We start from the raw sequence: 21895 nt of genomic DNA on the forward strand, positions 1-21895 counted from the left end.
GAAATCACAATCAGTATCGGATTATTCCTGTATTCGGTACCACAAAGCTACACTACTGAGGCAGTTAAAACATATGATTAAAAGATACAAGTTTGTATGTTGAAAATATAATTTGCAAAAGTATTTTAAAAATATACAACTTGAATATAAAGCAAATTCAACTTAGACACTTCCTGAACCACAGACTGAGTCTAGACCATCACATTGAGTAACCACCAACAGCTAAAATCTCCATGAGTGCATCAAATCTCTTTTTGATCTGATTTATACTTTTGGCCTTCACAACACTCCTTGGCAGTAAGTTCCACAATTTAATTATATGCTGTATGAAAAATTAGTTAATTTTGTTTTATACTTCACATGTGATTATTGCACTGAGTGCCTGTTAGTTCTGCTATGAAAAGTTGTGAATAACTGTACCATACTCCCCTCTCCATATCACTTTACAGGCCTCCTCTATGATTTCCTGAAGAATCTCAACTTAGTCTTTCCTCACATCAAGGATTTTCCGTATTTCTGCTCATCTTGACTGCCCTTCCTTGTTCTTCAAGTTTTATATAGACTTTTTGCTATGAGAAAAGCTAGAACTACAAACAGCACTCACATGTATTCAGTGGTATAATGAGTTTCTGTTTTGTTCTCATCTTCTTTTCTAATAATTCCTAGTATTCTATTTGTCTTTTTAACTACTGAGCACTTACCTGGTATTTTTAGAAAACTGTTCACAATAACATAAGATCTCATTCTTGAGTGATAACAGCTCATTTAGAGCCCACTATTGCGGGAACAAAAGTAAAGGTGTTTTTTCTTATGTGCATCGGTTTTGCAATTATTGACATACAACTTCATTTCCCATCTCGAGCAGCATCATAAGAGTCTTCTGAAACTCTGAACAGTCTGATAAGCTGAATAGTTTCATATTAACTCAAATTCTGTCACCTCACTAGTCATAAACTCCTCTCTGTGCTAGACAACAGGTTTCCAATAAAAACCATTCTAGGACCTAGTGGAAAACCCCCGGTATTGTGAAAACAACATTTATTCTTTGATTTTCCATCTCTTAACTCTGTATTACATACGCAAATTAATGGAAGAAAAATGCATCAAGCTTTACAAAGTAGAAAGACATTATATTATCTCCGGCTAAGGAAATCCTGAAGACAAGGCACTAGAACCTAGGAGAGCCTTCTGGTGAAGTACCCCAGTACCTTTGCCCTATTCGCATGGTCATCCACCACCGGCCATCCCTGCAGACAGTACACTGGGACAGCCAGCCCTCTGTGACTTTTATATTCTTATTAATCCAGCAAAGAACCTTCTTTCTTATTCCATCAAAGCAAAGTTTCTTTGTGACCTTTGGCTCAAAGCTTTTTGAAAGGTCAAATATATTATATCAACCACATCAGCCTTAGCCAAATGATTGTTGAATCCTTCAGAGAACTCTATCAAACTTGTCAGGCAGGGGATATTATTATAAAACGTTCGATATAACATTTTTGCTTGCATTTAGGTACAGAGTACAAAAACCTTAATGCTGCTTCAGGAACCTCACCTTTCACATGTTAACTTCCTGGGATTAACTGTGCAACTAATGCATATTATCATTGATCTTTGCATTCAATTTTCTCAGGATCCTTTTCCAGAATATTTTTAAAACATTAATTATCTTGCTTGATAATACTCACTTTTAAATGATCTAAATTAAGCTGAAAATCCTTGCACCGTGACAATAAACAATGAACCCATCTGCCAATATCTCAAAATTATGCAATAGAAATTTCAGGTACAATGAAGAAGTCGTCTCTCCTATTCACTGGGCAAAGTTACAAACTTTTCCATATAAGCTGGTTGATCTACAACATGTTCAGCACAGAAATGTCTCCTTTATAAATATGCAGCTTGAATTGCTTAAATTATTTGTAAGCCCGACCCCTGCTGGTAATTTTCAGATATTATCAAGTATCATCTTTTTTCACTCTTGGAAGCTTCTAAACTGCCGAGAAGCGGCTTTTAGCATTGTCTAGGCCATTAAAAAAGATCATCAATAATTTCCAGAAGAGACACAAAGCTAGCAGGGATGGAGGATGCTGAAGAAGCAGAAGACTGAAAAGGTCGGAAAAAATGGAAATTCAAAATGGAATTAATGCTTTTAGCGGCGTGTTTCTAAATGGATTGCAGAACAGGCCACAAGAGCAGCAACATTTTTCTCTGAGGAACAACCACACAGCAGCTACTGAAAGGTCAAAGCCAGACAGAGGACTCTCATCGGTACTTTCTCCATACTTGACAAGTTGAATTTTAATTTAGAACAAATTTGTCCCCATCCAGCCTCTCAAATAAGCTGTGGTGTTGCTGTTATCTGCTTGCAGAACTTCTCTCCATGTGGAGGTTTAAGCTCAGGCCTCTTAGATGCCCTTTAAAAATCATTCATAGCAAACACCGGAAAACACTTCACAAAGATCCGAGACAGAAGCAAGCTATAACAAGGGTAGGTTCAAGTCACTGTATTTTTGTGCTATATCACCTGCAATTTTAAGATTTAATAATTTATTCGTACCTTTTGTGCCTCACCGAAGAAAGACCGGTGAGTCAAAGCCCAGGGCGCTTGCAGTCAGGCAGCAGAGATACCCGGACCACGTATTTTGCAACTGGCAGCACGCACAAGAGCGCCTGCAAGCATGGCTGAAGTTCACAGCCTCTCCCCCGTAAGCTTGCTCTTGGGCTCATCCCTCAGATGCCTCCTCCTTCCCCGTACCCCAGCTATCTGGGTATCATCGGGGTATCCTTCTTTCCAGACGGGGGAAGGTCAGCCCACCGAGGCGCAGGGAGCCCCCCTCCACGCCACCTTGGCTCTGCTCTCCTTCAGAGACAAAACTTGCCGCTTCCTCTGTGCTGAGGACCAGGAACATTGCTGTAACCTCTTTGTACCAGAGAGGTTTTTAGGACTGACTAGCGCTTTCACTACTTATCCCTCTTCTAACCTATTTTTAACACTGTTAAGTGTCCTGGATCTCCAGTGGGAAAGCATTAAGAACCATTAGCAAACAGTTTGTGCTATTCTAGCTTTGCTTTCCAGCCCTAGGGAACTCTTCCCAATGGCAAAGAGAGAGAAGCAAGGGAAATCCTATCTATATATAAACACAGCAAAGCATTTGCAGCTGGTGGTTAAGATACGGCAGTCAAATATTGAAAAATATTTACTTGCTTGGCAGTTGATTTTTTTCATTTACATAAGTTCAGGTACAAGGCCAACTGTGTACTGCTTTTGGATGCACCAGCATCTGCATGCACCTTGTGCTCTCTCTGTCCAGGGACATTTGCACAAGATATGTGATGCTATTTATCACCAATTTGCATGCCTCAACTTCTTACATATGGGAGTTACTTTCAGGTAGGGAGAACAATCCAAGATAAATTCATGTGAGAACCACAAAAAACAGAGTACAGAAACATCTGGGTACAGCACAACCATCTATCAACTTAATGTTTGGCCTGGAATGAATGCTGGTGCCCATTTTAAAAGCAGCCTTGCGGCACAAGGAAGGAAGAAACATCAGTTAGTTTCTGAAATATTGACACCATTCTCAAGTTTTGTGATGCGGGGAAAAATTATTCGGATTAATTTCTGGAAAATTTGCCAACTTCTTCTCCATACACGGGTTTGAAAACATGAAAATATTTTAACTCTGGCAAAGATCTCTTTGCATTTCTGGAAGACTTTTCCTGCATCAGATGCAGACAGCTTAAGCCAGAGTCAAAGGCTCCACAGGCACAAGGTAAATTCAAGCCTTCTCCATAGCCTTTGATAAGATCAAATTTAGTGCAAGAATAAAGATTCATTGGCATTTGCTCAGACTTGTGGATTTTCCCACTTTTGAACACTCAGCTTCATATTGCCTCCACTGCATGTTTCACTGCCAAATTAGAAGAGGGAACAAGAAAAACCTATAGCCTCAGGTCTCCTGAAATGGCACTTGTGAGAATCATGAGACATCCCACTATGTGCATTCAGTCTACCTAAAAAGTGCTCAGATAGTGAGCAGCAGCTGCTAGAAAGGCCAGGCTGCTTCTATTTTAGAAAGGAAGAACGGGGGAATCTGTTTGATTTTCAACAACGTCTAGGCACTTCCAAAAGTCTCTCTCAGTCCAGAGCCTTTCAGTGGAGTTAACCAGTGACAACTCCCCACCATCACCCCTTTATCTTTCTTTTGTTTGTTTTTAATGTTCTCAGATGTGTTACGTGATTGCCTGTAGAGCAGCGTGGATATCGCTGCTGAGGACATGTCTCATGGAGGCCCCATCTGCGAAGAGGAAGGACATGGCCATGTGGAAAAGCTATTGCTGAACAGGAAACTATTGAATGGAGCAGAAAATGTATGTGTTGGGAAGACGCTATTAAGGGATCCAGATGGCATTGAGATGGTGTTAGGAGCAGAGCAGACAGAATTCCAGCAAGTGTGACTAATAGGCATTGGCAAGGACATGAATTTCTTTTGAATTACTGTAACTCTACCCAGTCACTAAATCCACAGAAAACATTTAGGATTTACTGGGGTTGCAGTTTGACAGCAGAAAGAAGAAGTTAAGATTTGTTCCAGCTGAAAAGGTCCTTCAGCTGTTGCCACTTAAGTCTTTAGTGAAGTTCTTTTTAAATATATTACTTTTATTTATAGGTTCTGAAATACTAGTTTCGGCACAGTTATCACCTTCCCTCTAAAAGGTGTTAACGCCCAAATGCTCTCTGCTTTGCTATACCCCACAGAGCATGAACTCAACAGTTTGACCACTTTTTCTTTTCATAAGGTCTTCAGAATATAAACAAATATAATTTCAGAGGGAGCAGCAAGTGTGAGAAATGACAGCATTAGCACTGGCTTTTATTGTCTCTTCAGAAATGATGATGCTGGGAGAGAGTTTCACATTTAAAGTTATAAAAGGCCTGACGAAAGAGCACTTTGTTCTCAAGACAAGGAGGAAAAACTGATAAAGTCTTTCAAGTTTCTCGCTGAAAATTTACTTTCCATACTAAAGAAAAATGAGACAAAAGATATATTTTTAAAAGCTCTCATTCACTCACAGGAGGTGAATAGAGATTCAAAGGATTAATATGGATTTTTTTCCTCCTTTATATCTCTCCTGCTTTTGTTTTCAGAAGTTAGCTTCTAACCACGGGGTGTATATGGAAATGCCTGGAGGCTCACAGCCCATTCCTGCTCTGCAGACTCCCCTCGCTGGCTTCTGCTGGTTTTCCTCTATTTTTCACATTCCTTCACAACAGCAGCTAACTGGAGAGGTTGGGCTCATTCCAGAAGAGCAGACGCATCGTACTGTAGGTTAATGGGATTTCAAAGACCACAATAAACCACAGAAATGGAAATAACTCCCTCATAAGCTGTGGCATTTCTTTCCCCACTTTCCAATTTGAAAGTTTGCATTCTTCCCCCTGTTTTCTGCCAGAATTCATTTCTGGCAGTGGTCTGTAGAAGGAAGGATTAACAGTGGAGCTCGTGTTGCTTGCTCCTCCTTAGCAGCTACGTAAAATTGAGTAAACCAGTCCTCATGAGGCCCACAAGGACACAGGAGGAGGATGAGCACAGCAGACCTAATCCCTTCCCATACTAATTTCTGTTCTCCTCCCTTCTGTTCTTTAATCACAACTACCCAATTTGCCTCTGCTGTACAGAGAGGACACATCCAGCCAAGCCACGAGGAGTGTTCTGGTGTGGACCACAGCACATTATTCCTGAACCCCAAAAGCCTGGGGGAAGATAGTGATTTATCTTGCACTCCTTTGAGACGGAGCCTCTTCTATGAAGAAAGAACTTGGCCTGGTTTCTTGTCCAATGCACACAAAATGCCAGAAAACACAAAATAAGGCCCAAACATATCCTTTTACTGATTAAGTCTAGAAGCATAAGACAAAAATCTTTATGGAGTCGATTCTGCAATGCTGAATGCAGTGCTTGAGAGTCTGAGAAGACATCTGAAGCAGCAATAACAGTCAACAGTAAGGAAAAAGGAAGAGGGACTGGCTTATGAGGTCTCCAGCAAAGAGAGCTCCAGCAGAAAGAGAACAACTTTGCACAGAGTCATTTACTGTTAGAGCTGAGCAGTGAAAAGGGTGATTAAAACCAAACAAATCCATGCTTTTTGGAACAGCTTTGTAGCTAAATGACTACCATCAGGGCCTGGGACAAGTATTTAAATCAGCCGTAACAACAAAAAGTGGTTCAGTAAAAAGCAACAGAAAAAACAGCCTGGACTTAGATCCTGGGACTGTGGCCTCTGTGCATCCATAGCCTCAGGAGCATGCAGTACTGAAACGGGAAAGAGAAGAAAAGACAAAAATATCACCATGAAACAACTGCAGAAGCTTAGCCTCTTTGCTCAAACAGCTTTCAGTGTACGGCTCATCACTGGAGAACAGCTCTGCACCATCAACGGCTTTACTGGGAACGGGCCTGTGTTTCTGTCAGACTTTGTGTGGAGGCTTTAACACAATTTCATGAAAGGAGGAAAGGGATGAGATTAGTAATCAAAGAAATTCTTTAAAAACAAAAAAGAGAGAGGAAAAAACCCATTATCTAGTGGGTTTCAGGGCTACTTTTGAGCAGAACCTAACACCACAGTCCCGTAACAAGCAGGTACTTGCAAACTCCACTTGTCCCTGCCCAGGAAATAGGTTTGAATTCAGGGCAAAGCCAGACAGCTCTATCCCCAATGCCAAGAGCCTTTCGCAGTATGAAGTGGTCCTGGGCTATGTGGCAATCCAGCTGTTTCCCCACACACATGCTGCTCCTGAAGCTGCTCAGTTAACAGATGGCAAATGCTGCTCAGTGAAGATAAACACCGAATAATGAGTCTTGGAGGTGAAAATAAAGAGACTGAACGTCTCCTACATGAAAGGGTGCTGCAGCCCATGCTAACCCATGGAGGCAGAGACCGAGGAGGGACTGTAGAAATACTCTGAAAACCTTCAGCTCCCAGAAGACAGCAAACAGGATGCTGGCTTTACTGATAGAGAGGCATAATATTAATCAGGAGTGACGGGTTTAATGTTGCTAAGGAGGTGCTAAATACGTCTGCAGCAGTATAAACATCAGGTTTCAGAGGGTCTAGTGTGCCTTAGCAAAGGGAAAACCTTAATGAGTCAAACAAACATCCACAATACGCACAAGCAGATGGAGACAGGTTTATCCCCCTGCAAAAAGGGAAGCCATAGCATACTATCCTCTACCAGAACTCAAAATATATGATAGAATAAAAAAGGGAGATGTATGTCTTGGGTCTTCAGAACTATTACACCACTTTGAGGGAACTATACTCCAGGAGTGAGTCCCTAAGATTAGGTGTACAGCCCGAAAACGTCTTGGAATAGCTTAGCTGAACGTGTGTTACTTTCAAACACCTCCCCTCTGCTATGGAGCTGGGCTTTCAAAGCCATAAAACAAGCTCCAGAGGCAAAGCACAAGAGCAAAGTCATAACGTACAGGCCAGTAATTTCTGCTTTCTGCAAGATTCTGCTTGCTGCAAAATCTTGCTTTCAGTCCTAAGAGGCAGTAACGCTTTATAGTGATGGAGCTGAAAATATAAAAGAATTAAGAAATGAAACTCCAGCCAAAGTCTTACATCAGCTGCGAATAGAAAAAACTCAGCCTGTCAAGATCTGATTTGCTCAACTTAAATAAAAGGAACTTTATTAAACATTCAGAAACATATGAACTTTCCTATGCTCAGTATTTATTGTGTCACCTGCTTTGGAATGGAACCTGTAAATGCTTTAATAAATACATGGAAAGGTTGTCTAGCTTCACTGTACCTTTTGTAAATGCTCATGTATCCTCTGCTGAAATGCTGAAATGCTGTTTTGTAACTTCTCTTTCACTGAATCAAAACAGGTACCCCTCTGCCATCTGCAGCAATGCACGAGGGGAAACATCCCTCTTTTATCTCCAGTGCTACATGCACACCAGTATTACAAAAGCTGGATTCACAAAAGCTGGATTCTAAACCTCTTTACACACATGCCAACAGATCCTGTATTTACAGTCAATATTTGGTCAAAATAAGAAACAAACCACAATGCTGTTTCCACAGGAAAGAAAGTCAACAGGGGGAATAGTGACGCAGGAGCCAGTCATATAAATTAACTGAGTGCAAGAGACCCCAAACATTAAAAGAAAAGAGCCTGTAGCCTCCCAAAAGATAGAAAAGCTTATAAAGTATCTAAATGCAGGAAAGATCAGAGGCTGAGGCTTTCTGTTAATGTTTCATGGATTTCTCATGTCCATAAAAGCTGGTAGGAAAGTAAAAAGTGTGCTCGGGAAAAGAACATCCTACTTCAGAAATACAAAGAAAACATGTTCTGATCGATGCTACCACACTGTTTGCTGAATAGCAGGCAGCCTATGTACATAGGCAGTCTATCCACATACACTTTTTCATGCATTGCAGCATGGTGAGGTTCTCTACCTGGTGCTCTACAATGAGATGGCAATAACCAGAGCAGGTAGTGAAACTACGCTGGGCATTTCCCTTCTCATGACTTCCACTGAACGTAACAGAATCTTCTCAGCCTTCCCCTTGCTTTGCCTACCTGAGTGTGTCAACCTCCTCCTTGGTGATGACGGTACTTTGCTCAGCTGTGCACTCTTGAGACTTCAGGACCTTCATCTCCACCTCCAGCTGCAGAAGAGAAAAGGCGTTAGTTCCTCCAGTAGTAATAAGGGGGACACATGAACAGCAAAGGGAGAAGGAGAAACCCATGATGTTCTGCACAGTTCAGACCTTACTCAGGATACGGACAGGAAGCACAGCTCTTCATGTGCTCAATTTCAAAACCTCAGTTAACCCTGCTTCCCTTTGCAATCCCTTTTGCCTTCCCCACTATTTGCTCTGAGGTAGATGAGGCAGAGAAAGTTGATTGTTTCTAAGCAAAGCTTCTGCTTCTCTTCCAGACACGTCCCCAACCTGTCCCCCATGGATGGATGCAGAGGATTATCTGTGCGGTATTAGGAGCTCACTGGTACCCAAGATTCAGTATTGACAGTTCAACCTCATTTAGCTTCAATTCCTCCCCAGAAGAAATGAACCACAGGATTATTCTGTCTTTTCCAGGACAACTCTGAGACACATACATTGAATCCAAAAGACTGGGGAGTATTTCCAGCACTTTCCAATATACACTTCTAGCTCAAGCTGCTCAGGTAGGTCTGGTGGAACGAACAATTACGAATACTTTCTGCCTCTGGCCTTGCTTGGGAAGCAACTCACAAGAAAGTACCTCGAAACTCTATAGACATGAAAATTCCTTACCCAGACTCTACCATTCCCAGGCTCCCTGACTTATGGGAATCTGTATCCCTAATTCAGCTATCAAGACAATGCACAGGTTGACAAACGACATATGTTACTTGTTTCTAAACCCCTCAGAAAATGATTTATTATGAAGTGTAAGCAGAAACAAACTACCTAGAGGATATTCAAACTTCTGTTCCAGCACCATCTCCCTGCTTAGACCTTCTTCACACTCATCCTTCAGATTTTGGATTTCCTTTTGTCATCTGTCTTTTAGCACCTGGCAACTAATTCCCCTAACAGATCTATTGACAGAATCTATATGTTTCACTCAGGAGGAAAACAATAAGCAATCCAGCCTTAATTATAGATGCAAAACTTATGACCACAGAGAGCTCAGTGCTCAGCATCAGGGAAACAATCCATTAATACCCCATTCCCTTCAACAGCACTGATTAGACTTTTAGAGCAAAATCCCATTGCAACAGCAAACTTCCTGCAAAGACAGCAAGCTGGCAGAAACTCGCCAATTTTACAAGGAAGAGGAGCATATTGACATGTGCAGTCATATTGTTCAGCCAGAACTGAAATTTTGACATATTGCCTCTTTGTCCTTCCAGGCTTATCAGAAAAGACAGATAGAGCATGGCAGCACTGTTAGCAGGAAAGGGCAGAAAAAGGATGGTTGGGTTATTTTCCCTCCCCTTTCTGATACCACAGGGATGGAGTGAAAGAGAGAGGGTAGAAAAGGGGTTTTAGCCAAATTTCCCCCGGCACCCCGAGGCCCTGCAATTCGCCCCCTGCCTGTCAAAAGGCATCCAGAAAGAAGAAATAAGCCAAGGCCCACCTGCATCATCAGGCTGTACAAATGTTAATGTATATTAGCTGCCTGATAAGATTATCACAGCCAGAAATGCTTCCCTCAATTTTCTGATTACTGAGCTTATCTCTCCCAGCTCAGCCCATCACAGATGGCTGGGGATAAAGCAAGCGTGCCAGATAATTCCAGGAATGTGAATAAAAGGTACCGGGACGAGGAGCAGGCTTCAATTCCAACCTACTTCTAGCAGGAAAACACTCGTTATATCTCCCATTTCCCGTGTCTTCTGAAGCCTGGATGTGTTTGCTATTTAAGAGTTTTGTGCTGCTTTCTGGACTGCACGTGGACAGCATTTGAAGATGGAAGGGCTGGTAAATATGTTATTTATCATAGGCTAAGCGGGCTCAGCCTTGAGTCCAACTGCCACCTGCTCACCGACATGAGCAGATAAATCACGGCTGCCTTCTCCGGGGAGACGGGAGGACGGAAGGGGTGGGCGAGTAATCTGTTGTTGTGATCTGGGGTCTCTTGCGTTGGCTGCATAGAGAGGAAAAAAAAATGGAGTGTGTAACGGGATAAGGAGACGGAAGAGTGAATGCACACACGCTCAAGCAAATGCTGCCATGGAAAGCATCCGTTCAGGTCTTGCCTGATATATAGCGGTGACAAATTAGTGCCAGGTACGCTCAGTAGTGGTGTGATGAGACTCTGCTGGGTTTCTAAGAATAAGTCATTGAAGGAGAATGAGGAGGGAAGGGCACAGGGATTGTAAGGGCATTTTATGTCATTTCTGTGTTCTCCCAATTTTCAAGCACCAAAACTGCCTGGACTGAAAATTTGATGAGCCTGAGGTAAGAAGAGAGAGGAGGGCATGGTAATGTCTTTAGAGATGAAACTGGCTCGAGTGGTTAAATGTCGACACAGACCTGCTTCCTTCAACCAGGATTAAAACTGGAGAGTTTCAAGTTCAGGCCAAGGCACAACTTTGTGCCACAGCAAATTATAGTCATTAAAACCTCATTAATAATTTATTAAAACGAACAAACAAAACCCCGAAAAAGCCAGTTAAGGTATTAAGTATTTCATTCAAAATATGCAGCTTGTTTCCTTTAATTGTTTGGGTTTCAGTGAGGAAAACATCCCTGCCTGCCAATCTCACAGAAAATACTAAAAACGTTATTTATGTCTTTTCCAGGGCAAAAAGAAAGTTAGTTGAGATATGATTGAGTGGATTATTGTTGGGATCCAATTCTGCTTTTCCAAAGACAGCATAGTGCAGGCAAAGAGGTCCTCATGAAAGATGAAGAGCACAGCAAAAAAGAGCAAAAAATAAGGAATGCATTGATAAAAGCTTCCTCTTACTTGCAGTTTTGCCTGCTGCACAACCCAAGCAGAACATGATCTCACCAGCCTCCGGTCAGACCTGGCACACTCATGCCAGCATAACACTGTGTTAGACACTGCCACCACCCACTCCTCCAGCTGGACCTTCGCTGCAGTTCTGCGCATGATGCAGTCAAGACAGAAAGCAGAGAAAAAGAGAAAGAACAGCAGCAGAACTGAATGAGGAAAATAAGCAACAGGAAGGCAGTAATAGGAGAAATACAAACCCATATTCTACATAATTTTCAGCACTTTGTGCAAGCCGAAGAGGTGGGGAGGTTACTGAGATCATACCCTCTGACACAGCCCCTCAGGATAGCTCCAGGGACCAGGCGATAAACATGAGATGACTCACCATGGTGGCAGAGTTTGTCCCTTCCTGTCCACTTGTCCTCTCGGTACCAGAGGCAAAGAATGGCCTCAAGAAGGGATAAGGAGAGGAAAAGCCTATCTCCTCTTGCTGTTTGCTCTGCCTAATGCTCATCACATCCCTTTTCCTCAATTAATTTCCAGTCCTTGTCTCTCCTGTTCACCAGATGCCACTTTCAGCAGGCGTTTTCTGCTTTTTGGACTAACTCAATATTCCTGTCCAAACTCTTCCAATTTTTATCAATAATTTTATATAACTGGCTGAGTTAAACTTTTATTACTTTGAATACAATTACTTTGAACTAGTAGAAGCCATTACCCAGAAGAGAGGAGAAAAGGGCTGCTCAAATTACAGCTCATTGCTGTATTCCCCCAATTCAGGACCAAATGAGCTAGGTCAGGCATGGATCCTTTAGCTCTCTTTTATGTTGATCTGGCTCTTTTAACTAGCATGGAGAGCAGAGAGAGAAACATTGTCCCAAAAAACAGCATTGCATCTCTTATCCTGAAAATTGCACAAGAGGGGCCTAAGTACCTACGACTCCTGCAGGAGCGTCAGGGTTAATATTGCCCAGGATCAGACCCCCACTATAAAGAACACATTAGCAACTTGAAAAGAAACCAAGCTATTATTTTTAATTTTTTTTTAAAGTTATCCAAGGTTTTTATGACACTAGAAAAGGCAGAATAATGAGCAATGTCAGAGCCCACGACTTGTGAATAAAACGCATAAACAGGTACTTAACATTTTGACTATGTGATGTTCTCTTCTCAGAATACACTGGAGCCTCTTGCTCTCAAACTAACATGATCCTGTTCATCCCAAACCTTTTCTACTCTCTTTCACTTCATAAGCATGATTTTCAGTCCAGCTTTATTGCTCTCAATAGAAAGTGATCAGGACACATCCAGTATATAGAATGTCCACTTCCACAAATACACAAATACCCCAAAAGATGAAATGCAGATACTTTTTCCAAAATAAATAGTCAAAACCGAGAAAGAGAGGAAGGAAGAACATGGATGGATTTTCATCTAGTGTTTAATTAAATGAAATATCATTCTTCTTTCAGCCTTACTTTTAAACCTGCCTGGACAGGATTTCAAGATGGTGGTTCTCCTTCAAGTGTTAATGACATAGCAAACACCCACAGCAGTGTAAGAAATATGTTCCTTGCTGGTTCTCTCTTCTGTAGAAATTATTTAAAGATATATGAGATGACAGGAGAAACATAAAATTATAAATTCATCTCCTGACAGCTAGAAGAAACAAAACTTTAGAGAACTGATTTTTGTCATGTATTTCTGGCATTTGTCATTTCTGACCCATATTTGTCTCCTCCAAAACAAGTACTCCAAGTCTCCACAATGCCACAGACCTGTTGTTCCTCCCACTTGAATCCAGCAGGCTTCAGTGTTTGTGAAAACAAGCCTTTCCAAAGCATCCTACTGACCTACTGGCCACACCCTGTCTTAAGAATGAGACTTATCATGGGACTTAAACTTCTAAATCAAAGCAGTCCCCCTTGAAAACCACATTTACAAACTTCTGAAAATTTTAGCACACTGCCCAAAATAATGACCAAATCTCTGTTCAGGTGCCTCATTTTGGGTAGTAAAGGACTCAATCTAAAGTATTTCAACTCACTGCTAAAGTTAGGATTTGCATGTTGAAAAAAAGGGGCCGGTTTATTCGCCCACATCATGTACACGTACTTCACAGAACACATGCTGGAGACATACAGTTATTATTTGAATAATGAGTGCATTTTAGTGAGGGGCTGATACAGCAATCTTATCCTGATGAAGTGTGTCTGCACGTCATTCAGCATTCTTGGAACTGTAAAAAGCAGGAAATGCTGAATCCATTATAAATGTCTAAAGGTTTATTTAACAATGGGCTGATGCAACATCCTTTGAAAGGCCTTCCTCAGCAAAAGAGCTGATTTTAAAAGGCAGAGATAAATAGGAACTGAATTGCATGGAGCCAGCATGGAAAGGTGAATTGAGAGGTTGTGTTTGACTACAAGTCTCAACACAATTCAAGAAGCTATTTAAATACATAAATATTTAAATGTATGAAAACCAAGCGGACTTGGAAAGGAAGAGTGTACACAAAAATAGACAAGAACAGAGAAATGGGACCCTGAGTATGACCTGTACGCTGAGGTTTGAAAACAGGCAAACTACTGTTCCCCAGGAGCTTGATACGCCAGTTATTCTAGCGATGCTGTTTGTGCTTCTCTCCAAAGTAGAGTAGCAGTGACTAAGGATCTTATTTTCCTCTCTTCCCACAGAGCAGCATGGCAAGCTTGGTGATCTCCTGATGTCTACAAGCTTATAAATCTGGCGCCCAGACAGAAATCAAACATACATGAACACCAGTGAGTTTAATTTGGGTGTCCAGCAATACTACAAGGTAGTAAGACACCATGCTGAGCACTTCCATAGATCATTCTGCTCAGCAAAAGCAGTATCAGCTCTTCCATACGCCCAGCCAGCTCACTGACATTCTGAAGGGTTCTCCTAAAACATCTGCAGAGAAGCACACATGGGGAGAACTAAGCCTCACCAGATTTCTTAGTGAACTTCACTCTTCTTCAAAGAAATAGGACAATACTTGCAAAAACAAAATATTACTTGCCACTTAGAAACAGGCTAAGCAGCCCAGGATTAGTTGGTACATTTTCTTGGGAAAATTAATCCTTGATGCTATTGTGAAACAAAAGCAATAAAGCCGAAGAAAATCAGATATTGAATAAAAAGTGGTTTAGAATTACCTATTTCCCACTTAGTTGAAGCAAAAAAAATAGTTTTTTTTTCTCTTTAAAGACAAAGGCTAGCTGGATCAGAGTTACCAGTCTCTATGGGCTACCCAATCTGTAACAAACTTGGTGTGCTTTTATCACTGAGAAGACAAGGCCAGAAGCAACCTTCCAGCAAACAGTTTCCTAAAAACATACTCATGAGTATATATTATTATAGATACACACAAACTAGGAAATGGACATGTGCTGACTTCTGCTTCTCTCCAATACAGTCTGGATTGTGGCTTTTCTCCTCCTGTTGCAATAAAAAGGGAGCAATTTTTCAAGTTTATACCGAATGTCATTCTATTTCATTTCCAAATATAATCTCCCAGAGAGAAGGTTCGCTTGCCCTATTTCCAATCTCTAAAGTTAATACACAAATTTATATTCCTTTCTCCCACTCGCTCTCCTAAATTAAGAGGCGTAATTACTAGGAACGCTTGCTACAAACGAATAAAGTGCCAAGGGAGAAGGAGCTGTCACTGCTGGACGTCTGCAGCAGCCACCCTCCTCTCTCCCCATCCCTGGAGGATCCTGCTTATGAGGCAGTTTCTATCTTTCGTATTAGCAGGGGTAGCTCACACAGAGGAGCAGACGCCAATCCCTCCCTTTCCAGGCAGGACAATCATAAGGAATAAAATTAACTTCAGTCTGTCAAGGAGCCACCAGTGCTTGCAAGGACCATTCCTCCCAAATTCACCTTTTGCCTCTGCCCAGTTCTGCTGACCTCTCGGGCGATGTCAGGTTTCCTTAATGACAGCGGAGAAACTCAGATCTGCTACCTAGAAATTCAACCCCAGTCTCATCCCTCTCCCCGCTCCCCATCTCCAGCACCCTCTCAAAAGGAAGATTGATTATTATAATCAGACTTAGCTGTGACACAGCATTTGCATTTTCAAAGCACAGCATAGTCATTAACAAATTCATCTACCCCAAGGGAGCCCTAACGAGCTTTCACCTCTCTCCCCTCTGATTCCCAGTCTGCAGGCAGCCCACAGCTTTTCTTCAAACACCTCCCCTCTACATTGTGCTGCACAAGCGCAACTTGGTGAAACTCCAGGCAAGCTCAGTGAGCCAAACTCAGCCCTGCTGCAAAGGAACACAGCTTTGCTGCCAGCAGCTGAAGAGGACGAATGCACAGACACCCTGTTTAAACTAGCTATCCTAAGGTTTCCGTATGTAATCACACTGGTATAGGGTATTACAGTTTCTGTTCTGCAAAATAAGGCCAGTGCCACAAGGGTCCCGAAATTACCATGCTCCCTTATGAGCAGCATCAACAACAAGCCTTAGCTGAGCGCCCAGTTGCAAACATGTGAAGAAGGAAGCATCGCCACATCACACCCTCCAAACCCCCAGCCTCCTCCTGCACAGCCCGTCCAACAAGCTCTTCCCCAAACACCTACAACACACCTTTGCCCCAGGACTTGGGCTCCTGCCCCTGCTTAAGTCTCTTCTCACACCCCAATGCTGCCAGACCCTCCCCACTCACCCACCTCCCTTTGCTCATCTCCACATCCTGCCCGAGCAGAACCGCAGAGCCCCGCACCCGCAGGTGCTCCACACAACAGCACATTACTGTTGATGAGCAATAATGTCTAATTGGAAGTGCTTAACCTGTATTCAGAGGATCCATTTCAAATACTCCTGTCTGGAATAGTTAAGAAAAAAAAAAAAAATCAGGAAAATATTTATTTTCTCTTTTGCTTTTTAATCTACAGAAAATAGGGCTGCCACTTGAACAGGGGACAAGGTGACAGTATGGATACTGCTACCCTGCAGCAACACACTAAGGACCATGACTTGGTATCTCAGTTGGGGGTGCAGAAGCAGCTTTGAAGAGCCTAAATGCTCCAGCAGACCCATTCGGTGTAACATCTGGGGCCCTTTTTACCCACAAGTGGTATATACAGAACCATACACTGGTTCTGGAAGGAGCCTGTCCTGTTTGAAGGACAGATGCTCTGCTGATGCTACAGCACATCTGAAGGCAGCTGCCCTGGTCACCAGCACAGACTCCACGTCAAGAGCAAGTAATGTGCTACACCATCATCACGTGGCTATCAACTTAGGATGGTTTTGACAGTTTTGTCTTCTCGAGCTTTGTTCCCCACTTTACACTGTATTTATTTCTTTCCAGTACTCTGGGATGGATACAAGATGTGACAGTCTGGAAATAAGCACTACTGGACATTTCAGCAGGATGGAAGCTGGCTCAGAGCTCAAGATGAACAAAACTGGAAAGTTTGAGGGGAAGAGGAGCAAATATCCTGTGCAAGAGACCCACCGAGCAAGGGAACTGGAGATGTTAATTTAAACCCACGAGTTTATTCAAGTATAATTACATATTTCAACTCTCACTTCCAGAGGAGGGAGCAGACGCGGAATCTCTTCCTCTCCATCTTGCTGCAACCCGGTCCAGTCCACGCTCCCAGGTGCCGCTATGAGACATCACCACCACCGCACAACAGCAAAAATCCCTGACAGCTCCACATCCAAAAACCCCCTCTTTGCTCTAACAGCTCATTCTGAAGAAGGATCACCTAATTTCCATGTTCATTCAGCTCAGAGCCTCTCTGCTGTTATCAGCCTCGCTCCACTACTTTCACCAGCATGTAGATGACTGTTCCCTTTAATTACTACCGAAAGCTCCTCCCACCAGGGAGAGCAAAACAGCTGGTGTCCACCGAGAGAAGGAAACTCCGGAGTAATTAGCCTTAAATGGCTGACACCTCCTACCCATTAGTCCTGGTTAGAACAGCAAAACACAGAATAACAGACTCTTTAGGGAACCTGTCAAGGTGTTGGACTGAATCTGCCGCAAGCCTGTCCAGTGCGGTCACGGCACTGGCGCAATGAAGTTGTCTGCTCTCAAGAAGAGCATCACACAGGTCACTTCTTTCATGCAGGAGTAGGTACTTTTGCTAGAAGCAAGTCTTCTAGCAGCTGTAATTCACAGGCAGAGCAACAAATAAATCTGCAAAGATGTCATACCTCCTCCGTACAAAGTCTGAATACATTTTGTTTCCTGAAAATATACCCTTGAGGAGTTTCTGGAGCATTCAGTCAACAAATTCTCATTAAATGATAGCTTGTAATCCCACCTCTCGCCCCCCCCCCCCCCCCATCAGTTTTCTTGTTGAAAAATCATCACATAATAAACAGTCAGAGAAGAATCTGTGCATTTTACTGACCACCTAGGAAGATCAAAGGGGAAAGGCAAGAGGAATCTAACATCCATTTTTGTGCCTTTGTCTCCTAACACAAATACAGTGGAATCAATCTCTGCTTAATACTGTAAGAGAGCAAAGGAGCCTTCACTGAGTGCTAGACTTGAAAATTGAACTTAATCCTCTTGCTCCGACTCACATGGAACAACCCACAGCCTGTACTTCAACATGCTTTTAAGAACAGCTCTCCCGCTCCCACTGCATCTCCAGCCCAATTTTGCAGCTCACTACAGCTGGGAGCACTGTTTTCTGGCACATCGTGGCAGAGAGAGGGAGGGTGAGCAGGGGCCAGCAGAGCTTCATGCTCAAGGTGCTTTCTGAACTCCCAGAGATGGGAAACATAAGAATGGGGCAAGGGATCCAGCTATGGGAAAGCAGCACCTCTCTCAACAGAGCCTCCCAGCTGCCTTCAAGGAAGTGGCAGACGTTTGACAGAGTCTTGTTCCCCAAAGAACAGGCTAAGAAGAGCAGATTTAAGGTTTTCTAGCTAAATGACCCATCCTGAGGCCCTCCTGCGACAACAAGCAGTGGGCTTTTAATGCATAAGAAGTGGGAAGTCTCTCTCCTTGCGCCAAAAAGCAAAGGTTACAGGGCTCTGCCAAGACTGCTCTGCCCAATTTAGCCTATCGGGATTATGCCTGTGGTCCCCTTCAGCTGCCAGCAAGCAATCTCAGAATGAAAAGCAAAAAGCAATTCCCTCTCAAATACCATATGTTCAGTTCTGGTGCCAAAGCAGAAACCTGGCATTTTAACCTTTGATGAACATGTTCCTGCTGCCACCAACAATAAACTCCGAGGTTCAGCTCGGACAGGAGGGAAGGTGTAATAGGTGCGCGGTGGATGACATTAGCACTGAATACAGCATCAACAGGACGGGGCCTGGCAGGAGCTCGATTTTATACAGCCAGTCTTTAGAGGTTAATGAAATATTCATAAATAAGTTAAAATTCTCCTGACAAGATAGATCCTGTAATACAACAAAGAGTTGTCAGCCTCAATTAAGTGATTCCAACTAGGCAGGGCACTGCCATTCATTATTTACCAAGAGGTCATAGGAAAAATTCAGTCTATGATCTTCTTGTCTCTGTGGATAAATTTACAGCTCCTGCTGGAGGACTCTGCTGCCCTGACAGAGCGGCTCAGAGAGACCCCAGCCTGCCACCACTACCACCTACCCTCAGCATCTAACAGCCAAAGGCAAAAAACACTGGGATCAAGCTCTTCTAAGGGCACTGAGACACAAAAAGATCGAAAGCAAAACAAATAACATAGAAAGCTGATTAGGCTGTCAGTGCAAGAATTAAGGCAGTCTTGAACCTTCACGTTTTTTAAATCTTCACCTCCCTTTTCGTACACACAAAGCCAGCCCTGGGCAAGAAGAAAAGTATCCAGCAACCTTTGATCTGCAGGCACGTCCACTGAACATGCTCTCAATGCTCCCCTAGATCCCATAGCTAGAGATCTTCTCATCCTCCCTCATGCTCAGGATAAACTGTGCCTACAGAATTGCATTTCTCAGATCGGATCTCTCAGGATGGTCCTCTCCTGACACAGGCACAACTTCCGAAGACTGTGAAAGCAGGAGGAAACTGATCTCCATCCTTGTCACAAGCAAGCTGGAGATTAATGATTACTTTGTCCCATCCTAACATGACTGTTCAACAGACCAAGTCTTCCTTTCCCTCTCTGGACATGTACTGGAAGCACATGTTCCTTCCACAGCTTCTCCAAGCTGCCTTTTAGGCAAGGCAGAAAAAAAGAACAGAAATTACTGAACCCTAGAGGTATCCAGGACCTCTCATCCAACTTTCCCCTACCTCTCAAAGTGCTGAACATAGCAGAGAGCCCCTGCACCCTCCAGGAAATTTTAGTTCAACTTCATCAAACCACGGGAGTCTGCGGTAGCCCATAAACTTCTTACAGACTCTGTGAGGGTGGATGCAGCCTGGAAAAGCACAATACTTGCATGCATATTAATTATGCCTTTTGTACCTCAAGGCTATGGCTACTATAATAAGGCCTCTGATAATATCCCTGTCCAACTCATTTTATTTTACTGAGTAACTCAGTATAACTCAGATTTTACAGTCACAACAGCAACACTGATAACAGGACCTCTCTAATCACAGCACCGCAGTTTCCTCTGCACAGGAAAATGATACACCTTTCTCCTCTGCTCAATAACTGAAGGGAAAAAAGCATCACCTCTTTCTTTCCCCCGGTTCTTTTCCCCTGGTTATAATCCTGCAATGCAAAGGTGAGAGCACATTATCAACTCTCAGCCTATTTCCAAGTTGAAAAGTGGAGCGCTCGCTATCATCCTTTTTACCAGAAAGCAACCCATAGCATTTGTCAGTACTGCTCAGTTTTTATACCTGTAGCATGAAGGCCTCTCCATATGATGGGCTGAGAATTAGATCATCGTCCATGCATCCCATCTGAGCTGGAACTGCTGCTCAGTTTTGGGTCAGACTATTTTCCCCGCAATCCAGCAGTGCCGGTCCCCCGGGGAGCCCAAAGGGAGGAGCAGCAGTAAGGCAGCTCTCCACTTTCAGCAGCTACATTTCTTCCTTGTGAAAGTCCTAACCCCATGTCAGCTGTTATTGCCTTCAACGAGAAAATGAAAACAGTCCTGTTGAAATCAAACGGTGCTGCAGAGTTCCATAAAACTTTCACGTTAATGGATCCAACAGCAGGTTCATTTGTGTAATGGGACTTTCAAACAGACCGTTTATTTCTTTTTAATTTGAAGGGAATGTACTATTTGATCCCATGTGCCTGGCTAGATTTTTAAAACAGAGATAAACCACAAGAATTTACTCACTAAGTCTCTTCTTCTGGCCTAATTAAAATAGCATTGAGATATTAACATGCAGAAGTGTAACATACTGATCACCTCTCCAGTCTACAGGCAGTTTGTCAGCACTCATCTACCAAGATCCCAAAGCTTCCATCACACTCTCTGCTTTGCCCAGTCACATGCATAGATGCTCCTGATGTTGCCACAGTTTTGTGTGTTGAACATGAATTTTCCAAGAGGGAATGTGCAGCAGATGCAGCACAGCCAACTGAGGCTGTTCATTGTTCCCTATCCTAAGGGAGAAAAGAGGAAAAAAAAAGAAAATCCTGTCTCTGTTCCTCAGAGCTCACTCTATTCCTACACTGTGGGGAACAGCAAGGACTAATTTTAATATACTTGTTTACAACAAGCACTGAGAGAGAGAGCTCTCAGCTAGGGAAAGGAGAAGAGAAAAGTAACTCTGAGTACTCCCATCCCTCTGTTCCAGGGTTTACTCTATCTGGAGAATCAAAGCTCTACAATAAGAACACAGGGAGAAAAGTTGAAACAGGGCATCAATGACTCCTGCACACTCACCTCCCCTCGTTCCAACAAATCACATTTCTAAATTAACAAGACCACACAATAAAGCGAATAATACAAGCACTGTGAAGTACATACAGAACAAACAAGCAACAAAAGGCTCTGCTGAAATAAAACTACCTGATAGAGAAAAAGATGCCTCAGACATTGATCATGAAAACATATTTAAAACAAACAAAATTCACTGAAGATCTTGGGTCAAAAAATATAAACGCACAAACACAATTACTGATAGCACAAAGCAGGGAGGCTTTATCATAGAGGAGCATAAATAGATCAGACAGAAGCAGCTAGCTGAAAACTGAAGGAACAGCAGCAGAATTGAAATATAACAGTGCAAGTCCCGCAACAGCTAGAACCTCTCCTACAAACTGAGTCCTCAACAGTCAGAAACTAGAGAAGAGGACAAAGAGCTGGGTGGATTAATCAATCACAGGATGAACATCAGTGCCATGTGGCAGTGGGTAATGTGATTCTGAAATGGAAGAGTTGAGCTATATCCAGGACAGAGAGGTACCTGCCTGTACTAGATGCTCCTGTAGGAGATACTTCTGTACAAGCTACTGCTGGAACATCACCTGGAAGGATGTGACCACTCTGGTTA

The 21895-nt window shown here is 42.8% G+C and overlaps 1 protein-coding gene across 1 annotated transcript in view; it reads right to left on the reverse strand.

Annotated features, from left to right (window-relative positions):
• The window catches only part of MAD1L1 (mitotic arrest deficient 1 like 1), a 380415-nt gene that overhangs the window by 163634 nt on the left and 194886 nt on the right, over nucleotides 1–21895 (reverse strand). The window contains exon 14 of the mRNA XM_082311897.1: nucleotides 8597–8685. Within this exon, the coding sequence (XP_082168023.1) occupies nucleotides 8597–8685 (89 nt within the window). The remainder of the gene's footprint in view (nucleotides 1–8596; nucleotides 8686–21895) is intronic.

Source organism: Platalea leucorodia (assembly GCF_965183815.1).
Source record: "Platalea leucorodia genome assembly, chromosome: 5".
Taxonomy (NCBI): domain Eukaryota; kingdom Metazoa; phylum Chordata; class Aves; order Pelecaniformes; family Threskiornithidae; genus Platalea; species Platalea leucorodia.